This window comes from Chiloscyllium plagiosum, chromosome 9 (assembly GCF_004010195.1).
Source record: "Chiloscyllium plagiosum isolate BGI_BamShark_2017 chromosome 9, ASM401019v2, whole genome shotgun sequence".
NCBI classification, from domain to species: Eukaryota; Metazoa; Chordata; class Chondrichthyes; order Orectolobiformes; family Hemiscylliidae; genus Chiloscyllium; species Chiloscyllium plagiosum.
The window spans coordinates 19,694,171-19,707,031 of record NC_057718.1 but is presented as its reverse complement, the minus strand read 5'-3'; the positions used below and the strand labels follow the sequence as shown (position 1 = coordinate 19,707,031).

The 12,861-nt window shown below is 41.9% G+C and overlaps 1 protein-coding gene across 1 annotated transcript in view; it reads left to right on the top strand.

Annotated features, from left to right (window-relative positions):
- The window catches only part of ttc27 (tetratricopeptide repeat domain 27), a 209,686-nt gene that overhangs the window by 175,268 nt on the left and 21,557 nt on the right, over positions 1-12,861 (top strand). The window contains exon 17 of the mRNA XM_043695515.1: positions 11,470-11,667. Within this exon, the coding sequence (XP_043551450.1) occupies positions 11,470-11,667 (198 nt within the window). The remainder of the gene's footprint in view (positions 1-11,469; positions 11,668-12,861) is intronic.

Sequence of the window (12,861 nt, the reverse complement as noted above, 5' to 3'; positions counted from 1 at the left end):
AAGATTTAAAAGGGACATAAGGGGCAACCTTTTCACACACAGAGTGGTGCGTGTATGGAATGAATTGCTAGAGGAAGTGGTGAAGGCTGGTGCAATTACAACACTTAAAAGACACCTGAATGGATATATGAATAGGAAGGGTTTGGTGGGATATGCACCAAATGCTGGCAAATGGGACTAGATTAGGTTGGGATATCTGATCCGTATAGACGAGTTGGACCAAAGGGTCTGTTTCCATGCTGTATATCTCTATGACTAATACTCTGAATACATTTTATTTAAAACATGACACTTGGACTGAAAGCATTATGGAAAATGTTATTAAAAGCAAGTTGTAGCCTCATTGTACATTTTCATAGCGAACATGCGTACATGCTTTCCACATTTACCAATTTATATGGATTAGGACAAGTATGGGATTTTGACAATTTGAGTTTTCATCTTCCCTCCCACCATGTCATACAGTTTTACCCTGAAACCGTTTCAACATTATTTTAAAGCCACAAAAGTAAGCAGTTCGGAGCAGCACATGGGAGGATGCTTTCTTTCGCCAGTTTTTGTCCTCTCTGTCCTGCAGCTATTGAACCTTGTTGAATAAATGCTGCACAAGTACTAGGCACTCTTCATATCTCACCAATGCGGCCATTTCCAATGTGAGTGTCAGCAGCTGTGCAACCGCCAATTCAAAAACATCAAGAAGTAGAAGAAATCCCAATAGTAATTCTGTTCATCAGAATAGTTTAGTTCGAAAAGTGGAGTTGGCTGTCCAAATTGAATAGTGGTGAAATGCGGTTTTATACTGTGAATAAGAATCTATCAGCACGTTTAATGACAAATATTTCAGCCTATAATGAAGAAACCTAGGTCATTGACCTAAACCAGCTGCAGGTGAATAATTTAGAAATTTAATAAGAGAGTAATTCTGCAAGTGGATAAGTAACTTAATGAAATTTCAAAAGGACATTGTGAGCAAGGTGTAACAAATGTTTTGCCTAGTAACAGCTGCATGCCATTTTGCTATTACCATGAAACAGGAAGGCAGTTATAGATTAGATTCCATACAGTGTGGAAACAGGCCCTTCAGCCCAACCAGTCCACACCAACCCTCTGAAGAGTAACCCACCCAGACCCACTTCCCTCTGACGAATGCATCTAGCGCTATAGGCAATTTAGCATGGCCAATTTACCTGACCTGCACATCTTTGGACTGTGGGAGGAAACCGGAGCACTCGGAGGAAACCCACGCAAACACGGGGAGAATGTGCAAACTCCACACGGACAGACACCCAAGACTAGAATCTAACCAGGACTCTGTTGCTGAGGCAGCAGTGCTAACCACTGAGCCACCGTGCCACCCCATTATTAGTTATTATTTACTTGATTGGAGGAGAAAACTTCGTTTCATTTTGAGACTACCCTGTTTAAAATTAGTTTACAGAACAATCTCGATTATCCAAATATCAATTATATGAATTTCGAATTATCCAAGCAAGATCTCGTGGTCCCATAGAAACGCTATCTGTTATCCGAACTCTCAATTATCTGAACAAAATACTCCCCTCCCGTCTCGTTCGGATAATCGAGGTTGTTCTGTATTTACCCAAGCAGAATCAGCTGTCATTAGCATGTGCTCCTTCATTCTAAAATACGTTTCATGTCACATCAGTCTTATGAACAGATTCAATTCTGATGGTAAAGCAAGAATTGGATAGGTTCCTGAAAAAAGAAAATTTGCAAGGTCTACAAGGCAAGGGCAGAGGAGTGAGTCAAGTTCAGGTGCTCCTGCAGAGTGCTGACACTGAAACAATGGGCCGAAAGGCTACCTTTTGTGCTTGTAACAATTCTATTAATTCTATGATTTTGGTTTCACTGTGGCAATTTGCACAGATTCTGGGCAAGTTCTGTTTCGGTGAATAATGCTAATACAGCTTGGACAGGAAGATTGTTTGCTTATGCTGGCAGAAGCCACTTTCTTTTGACAGCTCTCTTTAGTTCTTCTTGAGAAACTGCCTTCCACAGAGGACAATAATCTGAAGATCTGGGATCGCACTCGAAGTCAACTACGTTGCTAGCCATTATCCACAGCTTGACACCACACACTGTATTAATTCGTGCTTCAGTTTAAAAGAAATTAAAGAATTGGGTTTTCAGTTGTCAAGAGGAAAATTGTAAAGAAACACCTTATCTTACAAATCACATTCAATGGGAACGTTCAATTGTGTGTTGGGACTCTCCAATCTGAGGCACAGACTCGATGTTTCTGTGTTGCCTCCCTGGTGCCAGGATCAAGGATGTCTCAGAGAGGGTGCAGAATGTTCTCAAGGGAGAGAGGGACGTCCAAGAGATTATTATACACATTGAAACCAATGACATAGAAAGGAAAAAGGATGAGATTCTGAAGGGGGAGTATAGAGAGTTATGCAGGAAGTTAATAAGGAGATCCTCGAGGGTAGTAATATCTGGATTACTGCCGGTATTATGAGCTACTGAAGGCAGGAATAGGAGGATAGAGCAGATGAGTGCATGGCTGAGGAGCTGGTGCACAGAAGAAGGATTCACACTTTTGGATTGTTGGAATCTCTTCTGGGGTGGAAGTCACCTGTATAAGAAGGACGGATTGCACCTGAATTGGAAGGAATAATATACTGGCCGGGGGATTTGCTAGAGCTGCTCGGGAGGATTTAAACTAGTAAGGTGGGTGGGGGAGGGTGGCGCAGGGAGGTAGTGAGGAAAGAGATCCATCTGAGACAGGTACAGTTGAGAACAGAAGCGAGTCAAACCGTCAGGGCAGGCAGGGACAAAGCAGAGAACAAGGTAGGACTGATAAATTAAACTGCATTTATTTCAGTGCAAGAAGCCTAACAGGGAAAACAGATGAACTCAGGGCATGGTTAGGAACATGGGACTGGAATATCATAGCAATTATAAAAACATGGCTCAGGGCTGGGCAGGACTGGCAGCTTAATGTTCCAGGATACAAATGCTACAGGAAGGATAGAAAGGGAGGCAAGAGAGGAGGGGGAGTGGCATTTTTGATAAGGGAAAGCATTACAGCTGTACTGAGGGAGGATATTCTCGGAAATACATCTAGGCAAGTTATTTGGGTGGAACTGAGAATTAAGAAAGGGATGATCACCTTATTGGGATTGTATTATAGACCCCCTAATAGTCAGAGGGAAATTGAGAAACAGATTTGTAAGGAGATCTCCGCTATCTGTAAGAATAATAGGGTGGTTATGGTAGGGGATTTTAACTTTCCAAACATAGACTGGGACTACCATGGTGTCAAGGGTTTAGATGGAGAGGAATTTGTTAAGTGTGTACAGTAAAATTTTCTGATTCAGTATGTGGATGTACTTACTAGAGAAGGTGCTGAACTTGACCTACTCTTGGGAAGTAAGGCAGGGCAGGTGACTGAGGCGTCAGTGGGGGAGCACTTTGGGGCCAGCGACCATAATTCTATTAGTTTTAAACTATTGATGGAAAAGGATAGAAGTAGATCAAAAAGTTGACGAGTAGTGCAGTGGGGTCACCTGTAGTGTGACATAAACCCAATCTCTCTCTCTCTCTCTCTCTCTCACACACACGCACACACACACACTCTCTCTCTCTCTCTCTCTCTCTCTCACCCCCCCCCCCCCCGACATATACACACAAGTTTGTGGGGTGAATTTGTACTTGCAGAGTTGCATTTTATTTTGCTCAAAAACTTCATGAATCCATGTAAGATTCTGTAAATCCTTTTCTTAGAAATAGAATCAGTCTGAACATTGGGGCAATGACAGCCTCACACAGGGCGCCTCACACCTCCAATGCGTGATCTGAACTAACATGGAACTTATTGTTAAAGTTCACTTGAGAATGTAACTTTAAAAAAACTTCTGGGATTTACATATGAAAGAACTGAAACCAACATGGTCATTCTTAAAGATGAGAGACTTAACAAACAATCCAGGTCTTTTTCAATATATAGTTCCAGTTGCATCACACTGTAAACGTTTACCATAAATTCTGTGTCCTACGATCTTATTCTCCACAACCATCTGAACAAGGAGCAGTGCTATGAAAGCTAGTGTTTTCAAATACACCTGTTGGGCTATAACCTGGTGTTGTGTGATTTTTAACTTTGTACACCCCAGTCCAACACCATCACCTCCAAATTATTAATAAACCAGAGCACTTTTAAAACTTAAATTATTTTCTTTGTTGCTAATAATTTTATGTTTATTTATAAATAGTGACTGTTGATGTATCTCATTTGCAGCCCTTATTAGATAGCCGTTAATAATCCCCTGCCATAGATTGTGAGGCACGAGTCGACATGACATACAAGATTACCCCAGTGTTTTAATGCCATAAATTATGCTTCTATGTACAATTTGTATTAGTTTGACCCTTTTTTTCAGCTATGGAAAAGAATGCAATATTTGCCTAAGTGGTTCGCCTCAATTTTTCACCTCAGAGTGAGTAAACTCATGTTTTACTTAGCTGCTTCTGCGAGTCAGCACGTATGGGACCAAGCAGGTAATAGAGCCTGCTTTGTGAAGATGATACATGGGAATTTAAGACAAACTCACATGAAGACATGTTGCATGGCTAGGTTCTTCTAGCAAAAAAAAGTACAAAGTTGGTTTCAAAGTAAAATTCAAAACATTTGCTAGCTCATCAAGTAACTCTGCTGAAATGAGGGAAAGGGTATTTATGTTCCTGAAAATTGGTGTAGGAATGGAAGAATGATAGTCTGTCCTGAAGAAGACCAAATGCACCATCAGGGCAGTAACCAAATCATGGCCTGATCTTAGAATCCCAACAATGTGGAAAGAGGCTATTCGACCCATCAGGTTTAGGATACCTGGTCAGTATGGACGAGTTGGACCAAAGAATTTGTGCTGTATAACTTTGACTCTCTGAGTGTGCACCAACCCCTCAAAAAGCATCCCACCCAGACCCAGTCTGTACCCTGTCTTTGTAACTCTGCATTTACCATCGTTAATTCACCTAATCTGCACATCCCTGGACACTGTGGGCAATTTAGCATCACCAATCCATCTAACCTGCACATCTTGGACTGTGGGAAGAAACTAGAGTACCTCTCAGAAACCCACGCAGACTCCACATAGACTGTCACCCTCGGCTGGAATCAAACCTAGGTCCCTGACACTGTGAGGAACTGTGGAACTGTGAGGCAGCAACGTTAACCACTGAGCCACGTACATATTGGAATGGGTGCTCAAAATTCATCCAAGTGATTACATCATCCCAGCAAGTGCATTAGGTATATAGACATGTAAGTGGACTTTAGTGGACCAAACTAAACCTTAAGTTCAGTAAAAACTTCAGACCAAGGACTAGTTGTTTTCGCCCCTTTATAGAATGAGACAGTAAGTGTTCCAACAGAAGATAGCAAAAGCCCCCTCTGTCAAATTTCAGTTTTCCATCATTTCACCAGCAGTCAGCAGGGGAATCGCAAGTAACCATTAAGTCATGTCAGCAACATGCGTGATATGGTCTAGAATTTAATCGTGTCCAACAGCCAAGCTACAGAATGGAATGGAGCAAAAAACAGTTCTAGTGAAAATGACAAAGATTCATGGTGGTAGTAACCCTCATGACCAATGGAACAAAGTTAAAGCCTATTATCAGCATTAAAACCATGCTAAACAACAAATTCCCTGCAAAGTTTGGGTGTAGGCCCATGTCTATAATCAGTTGGGTAAGGATGGAGTGAACTCTATGTGGAGTAGGATCCCAGTGGCATATGTAAAGGATGCAGCTTATTAATCCGGGGCATGTTCAGACTCCATTTAACTGATGAGATCAGGAGGTGCCTGTGAAGAAATGATGCCCACATTGCAGCTATTTAGGAGGGGCATCTCGCACTCAATATTCGACCTTTGGAGATGTGGGTCACCAAGCCTTCCAAGGATCATGTTTAAGCTGAATGGAACAAGAACCTTTGGGCAAAAGGCCTTCACAAAAAGTGGTAGTACATGTACCTCCCTCCACTTGTTGTTTTATACAGTTGCATTATCAAATCATGAGCTGTTATTAGTGCACAAAATATTGGCAGATGATTCAAAAAAGGTGGAAGAGAAAGCTTACTTGAAGTGGAACGATGCTATCTCAAAGTGAAAACACCAAATCTGGTGACTCACAATGAATTCAGTGAATTCTTAGCACAAATACTAAGCACAATGAATTTGCCATTTTTAAAGCTCTTTGTTTGTAGTCAAAAGTACCTTTGTATAAATCATTCATTCAGAAAACCATGCCACATTCATTTAATTGAATTAGCGATGTTGTGCACTTCCATCACATTTAAATGGTGACCATCCACACCAGTATATTGTATTGTATACTGGCCGTCTAAGTTGATTCACAAGATTCTCGAAGACTTCACATATTGACTTGTACATTGTCTCTGCAGTCTTTATGACTCCAGATTTTTGATGATACAAGAATAAATTATGTGACGAAGTTCACACCATATAGTACATTTAATAAACCAACCAATTCATGAGCTTATTTAAAGTTTAACGCGGAGATATTTTATCATTTATAATTGTTTATGATTCCTTTCGAGTAGTGGCTACTACATATGAATTAAAGACATTGACTAAACCTTGTACATGTGTACAGTCAGGGATCTTTACTGCCCCAGCTGCTCCAAGCTTTAGAGTAAAACGTACTCATTATAGGATTAATATGTCTGGATAACCAGTAAAAATTAATTAGTGGCCTTTTGCATGTGGTTTCTTCAGTGTTGGTTCATGCTTTTTCAAAAATGCCTTTATATTGCTCATTGGGGGACAGTAAAAACCACATGCAAAGACTCATTTGTATTAGTTTGGATAAAGTCAAAGATCAAGAGTTTGAATGCAAGACTTATTAAATCACTTGCGTGCAGAAGTAACATTTTTCTCTGCTGTACTGTATTGTTATGTATAACCAGTTCCAGCCTAACAGATTTCCCTTGCTTTAGTTTGGTTCCTCTGTCTGCCCTCTCTTTAAGGGGGCAGATCATGCTTGGATTGAATTCTGCAAACAGCGGTGGCCTTCCAGTACAGTATGTTACTGAGATAGCTGTTTCTCATTTGTGAGGTGGAACACTGAACCAGCTGGAAAAGGTGTAAGGTGCATCCCATTCCACTTCAATCCTGTCTGCAAGCATTGCATCTTCCAACAGATCAGGAGCAAGATTACAAGCTGTTTTCTCTTGGCAGCTTGCGTTTTTAATACCAATTATAAAATTAATCTAAGTTTGATTTTGTTCTCGAGATGACAGCATTTATTTCCAATCCCTAACTTCCCTCAGAAGGTAATGATCTCTCAAAAGTAGCGTGATATGCTCGATCAGTCAAATCTCTCATCGTCTTTTGCTGTTTTAAATGCAGTGAGACCAGTAATTATAAATGGTTTAATCCTGGTATATCCATAAAGTAGGAAGTTGCAAAGTGATACTGTCGACCTCCTGGGTCTGTTGCATGTTGCAGTCTTTGTGGTAATGTTGCTTTTGCAGTGTATACTGACCCTTCAGTAGCACTGAAGGAACCATGTTTTCTTTCCAACTCAGCACAGTTTATGACTTAAGGGAGAATGTTCATGTGATGATATTCGGATGATATTGCAACAGCAAAAGTCAAAGGAAAAAGGCTTTTTAAAAACATTTTTTTTTATTCACTCAGGGACATGGACTTCGCTAGCTTGCCATCATTTATTAGTCACCCTTAGTTGCCCCAGTGAAGGTAGTGGAGACCTCCGTTCTTGAGTGTGTGCTGTAGGCAGACCCACAATGCCATTAGGGAGAGAATTCCAGGACTTCTCTAAGATTCCAGCAACCCTGAAAGAATGGCAGTATATTTCCAGGTCAAGATAGTCAGGATTTTTAACTAAGTGTGGTTAGTTGCGTGTAGTCCCATTATGAATGCAGTGTCACTGATATTGAGTAGAATTGCAAGGTGCCAGTCAAGTACACGGGTCAGCACGGTGGCACAGTGGTTAGCACTGCTGCCTCACAACGCCAGAGACCCGAGTTCAATTCCCACCTCAGGCAACTGTCTGTGTGGAGTTTGCATGTTCTCCCCATGTCTGCATGGGTTTCCTCTGGGTGCTCCGGTTTCCTCCCACATTCCAAAGATGTGCAGGTTAGGTGAATTGGCCATGCTAAATTGCCCATAGTGTTAGGTGAAGGGGTAAATGTAGGGGTAAAGGTCTGGGTGGGTTGCTGTTCGGGGATTCGGTGTGGACTTGTTGGGCCGAAGGGCCTGTTTCCACACTGTAAGTAATCTAATCTAATTACACAGTCCTGATTGATGTTGAATGATGTTCTAGCTGGCACATCCACATAAGTAGTAAGTATCCAAATGCATCTGAGTCTTGTGGAGAGGCTTTCAGAGGTCATAAGCTGAGTCACTTGTGTAGCAGGTAACTTAACTTTAACCCCATCCTCATAACAATACTATGGTTGATGCTGGTCCATTTAAACTCCCAAGAAAGTGTGAATACTGCATCTTCATCCTGTGCATCATTGTGGTAAGTTGATTAAGAGGGCTTGATTCCCACGGAATGGTTAGTAACAGTAGCACCTTCCATTTATTTATACCACAACATTATAAAATGTCACAAGGTAGTTCATAGGCACATTATCACACAAACTGTCATGAGGTATTAGAAGACTGTTGTGGTTCTGTTCGCCGAGCTGGGAATTTGTGTTGCAGACGTTTCGTCCCCTGTTTAGGTGACATCCTCAGTGCTTGGGAGCCTCCTGTGAAGCGCTTCTGTGATGTTTCCTCTGGCATTTATAGTGATCACTATAAATGCCGGAGTAAACATGACAGAAGCGCTTCACAGGAGGCTCCCAAGCACTGAGAATGTCACCTAGACAGGGGACGAAACGTCTGCAACACAAATTCCCAGCTCGGCGAACAGAACCACAACAACGAGCACCCGAGCTACAAATCTTCTCCCAAACTTTGTTTTAGAACACATCATAAAACATTTCATGATAAAGGTGGGTTCTGAGGATAAAAACAGGCAGAGAGATTTAGCAATCCAATTCCAGAGTCTGTGGCCCAGGCAATCAAAGGCGCAATTGCCAGTTGTGGAACTATTAAAATCATGCATCTGCAGGGGTCCAGAATTAGGTGATCTCAGTCAGAGTGGTGGCATGGAATGCAGCTGTTGATCTCAATTTTCGGGAACAAGGAAACAAAAATTGTTGAGCATATCTGCTGACAATTATTTTCCATTGTGCTCCTGCCTGGTTGTATGTGAGAGAGGCCATTGGTTACGGTTCAAGAGCTGTTGGAGGTTAACCCAGCTGCGGAGACTCACCCAACCAGACTTGTGCAAATGTAAAATGTTCACCCTGATGAGGTATTGGAGCGTGACTAAGAGTGGTGCAACCCATGAGAAGTCAAAGCTTTCAAAAAGAAGAGAGAAGTAGCAATATAAAAATAAATCTTATATGTAAGGCTCTTGACAGGATTTTGTTTTGCCTCTTGTTGGCGTAATGATCCCTGAGTCCAAATGTCATGTTTACATCATTGCGCTCTCTGAAATCTTTACCAAAAGTGTTAGGTTCCTTTCTTGAGATTCTTACAGTATGAAGACAGTCAGTAAGCATTGGTAGCAACGCATCAGGTATACGCACTTGACCAACTGGAATGATCTAGAGGCCTTTCGACGCAGAGTGCGAACAACCATGCATCTTCCATATTTGTTTTTCTGGGTCGGGGTAGACGCTGCACAGTGACAATGTCTGGTATGTCTGTTGTTTTGGAGGCAGGTGATCGATTTAGCGCCTGTCGGTTTATAGAACACACAGTAGAATTGCGGGCTGTTGCCGCGTCTCTGGCAGCTCGATCAGCTCTGGCATTGCCAGTGCTGATGTCCATATTGTCCATTACATGAGCAGCACATTTGATTATGACCAACTACTTGGGGAGGAGGATGGCTTTGAGGAGATTTTGGACATGTAGTGAGTTCTGAATAGGTGTCCCTCAGGAGGTCAGAAATCCGCATTGTGACCATAGCTGGTCATCAGTGTCATTATTTTGAAACATTATTGGCAAACCATACATGTCAGGAGGTACCTCCATTTTATTCCCACTCAATAGTCCAGCTTGGCGTTTCAACGCTGATTCCTTATTTTATCTTTACTTTCTCAGTTTTTCCTGTTTTTCTCTACTCAAATTATAATCCCCATACTGACTTCGAAGGCTTAGGCTGTCCCTCATGATCACACACTCTAATCCCTCTTTTACATCCCAGCTGGCCTGTTTAGATTTATTAGTTCTTTCCTCAGCAGTCTTTCTCAATGCGGACATTAATGTTTTCCATTTCGTGCCCATGTTGTGTTTCCAAATTGCTGCTTCTACTTTTAAATAGTTATCTATGTCCCAAGTTCCTCTCATCGGCCAAATTTCATTTCCCAGTTTTTTATTTAAACATCCTGACAGGCACCTGAACTATTCCTCAATTTGGGGCTCACCCCAGCATAACCGATGCAAAGGGGTCCCATTTTTAAAGTCTCAACTTCCTATCTTATCTCTATATACTAGTTCTGGGTCCTCAGTCTCCACACCCAATTCAGGGTCCTGATCTTCCTGTGGGGGATTTCCCCTCTTAACAAACGGTCTAAGGCAGGGTGATTGAGACAGACACAGTAGTTGTCCTTTATCTTACTTACTATGTTTCAGGGCCTCAAACCCCACTATTAGAAGATTCTAACCTTCGAATTCCAGGGGATCTCTAACCTCCCTGGGATGAACTTGGTGTACAAGCGAATAGGTTATCTCAAAGATTCTGTCACTACAAAGTTCTAGGGGATGAGGGATCGATTGAGTGATAGGTTAGTGAGAGACATCAAGGTAAATCTTACCTCATGGGGCCATCCATCTCATGTTACCGTCATACAGGCAATCACTTACTCAGTCTGCCTAGAAGCTCCTTATACGTTGGAATCCCAATCTCGTCACCAAATGTTAGGTTCCCTTCTAGAGATTCTTATACACTTAATGCATCTGCAATATGCCAACTTCTGTGAACAGCCACAATTTATTTCAGCAGGTACAAGATTTTGGAGGATCACTTAACACTCTTCTCTATGCTTGCAGAGCGTGACAAACAAGGCTTCCTGAACAAGTGAACCATCCACCCTTTATACAGGATTTTACATCAGTCAGTCATGCACACAAGACACCACCCCCTGCCACTCCCCCATAGTCACAAGCCACCCAAAAACAATGTAAAATGATTAGATTATTTCCAGAGACAGTGTGTGATTAAGTTATTCCTTAAAACTATGGCATTTACAGAGTATGATTAGATTGTCATATCCTGCCTGCAAGACAAAAAAACACCCCCAGACATCCAATTTCTTACATGTCAGCAGAACAAGTTAACCCTTTAACATCTCAAAAGTGTTCTTTAAGCATAAATTAAAGTCTCTTGTCATGTTCATTTTAGATTCTGAAAATCCTGGTGCGAGCTGTGGATGAAGGGATTGCTGATTGCAAAGGGGATTCTGCAACAATATTGACAGGAAAACTACGGGAGCTCTTTGGTAGGGTGACTTCTAAAGTAACCAACGATGCTGAGATTTGGAAGTTGTACGCCAGGCTTTATGGAAATGGGCAAACAGAGAATGCAGACAACAACGAGAAGGTCAGTATCCTATAGCGTTGTGCACATAGTGGAGCTTCCATCTGACTTGTCTGTTTGAGCTGTCATTGCCCAAGTTCACTGCTCCTCTCTGCCACTGTTCTCTCTGAGAACTAGACAACCACTACGTTGGTTGGGTTATCACAGTGCCATGCTTAAACCAGCCACAATAAAGTGCGAAAAAAGGTTAATGGCAGATGACAACTCCAGCCCCTGTGCCCCCATGTTTTCCCTGGACTGAGGTTTAAATGTCTCAAAAATCTAAATGCTGCATTCACGAGTGTGCTGCGCGACTGGAACATCTTGCCTGCTTATGATTTAGAACTGTAAATTACCCATAGCTTTATAGTTTTCAATCTCCTCTGTGTTTATTTAGAGATGAGGGTGTATATGTTCACAGATACTCCGCATTCCTTTGGGCTGGTCCTCCTTCTTCAACAGAAAACTCTGTAAACATGTATGCCACATATTTTTAAAAGGTTTTTAAGAAAAAACAATGGCCCAGATTGTGCAGGTCAACAGTGAAGCAGAAGTGCATGCTACTAACTTAATTAAAAACTAATGTGCCTACCTTTCCAATTGACTGCTGTCCCAGCTCTAGCCTGGATCCATTGGTGAAGTGAATAGGGAGGCTGAATTGCAAGATACAATTCCACTGAGACCATGTGTCCTTTAATGTCACAATCTGGAGATGTTCTTTATTTGGAAGAAAATTAATAAAGTTTATAAAACTTTCAGTTGAAGATCCACTTGAGGTACCATTCAACATCACTCCTCACCCCCAAACACACACACACACACACACACTGTCTCTCACACACACACATACACGCGCTCTCTCTCTCTCACACACACACGCACACATATATATACACATCAGGACTGAGGAATTGCTGTGGGAGGCTGTGCTAAGAGTATTATGGACCTTCTATTGATTTAAAGGTTTGCATTCCTCAGCAGGCCCTACACCAGGTTTGCATTCCTCAGCATTCCTCATCGCCCTAGATTAACCCCAATATTTGCAGTGAGCCCAAGTTTACATGCTGGCAGGTGTTGGTGAGGCCATTGGCATGGAATCCTTTCAGGCAGCCTGCAACTGCTTCCCTGATATTGGGACTGCAGGATCCAAACCAGTGTGTCACAGGGGAATTGAAACGAAGACCAAAGAGGTCAATGAGTCCTTGTGAATCAAAGTGC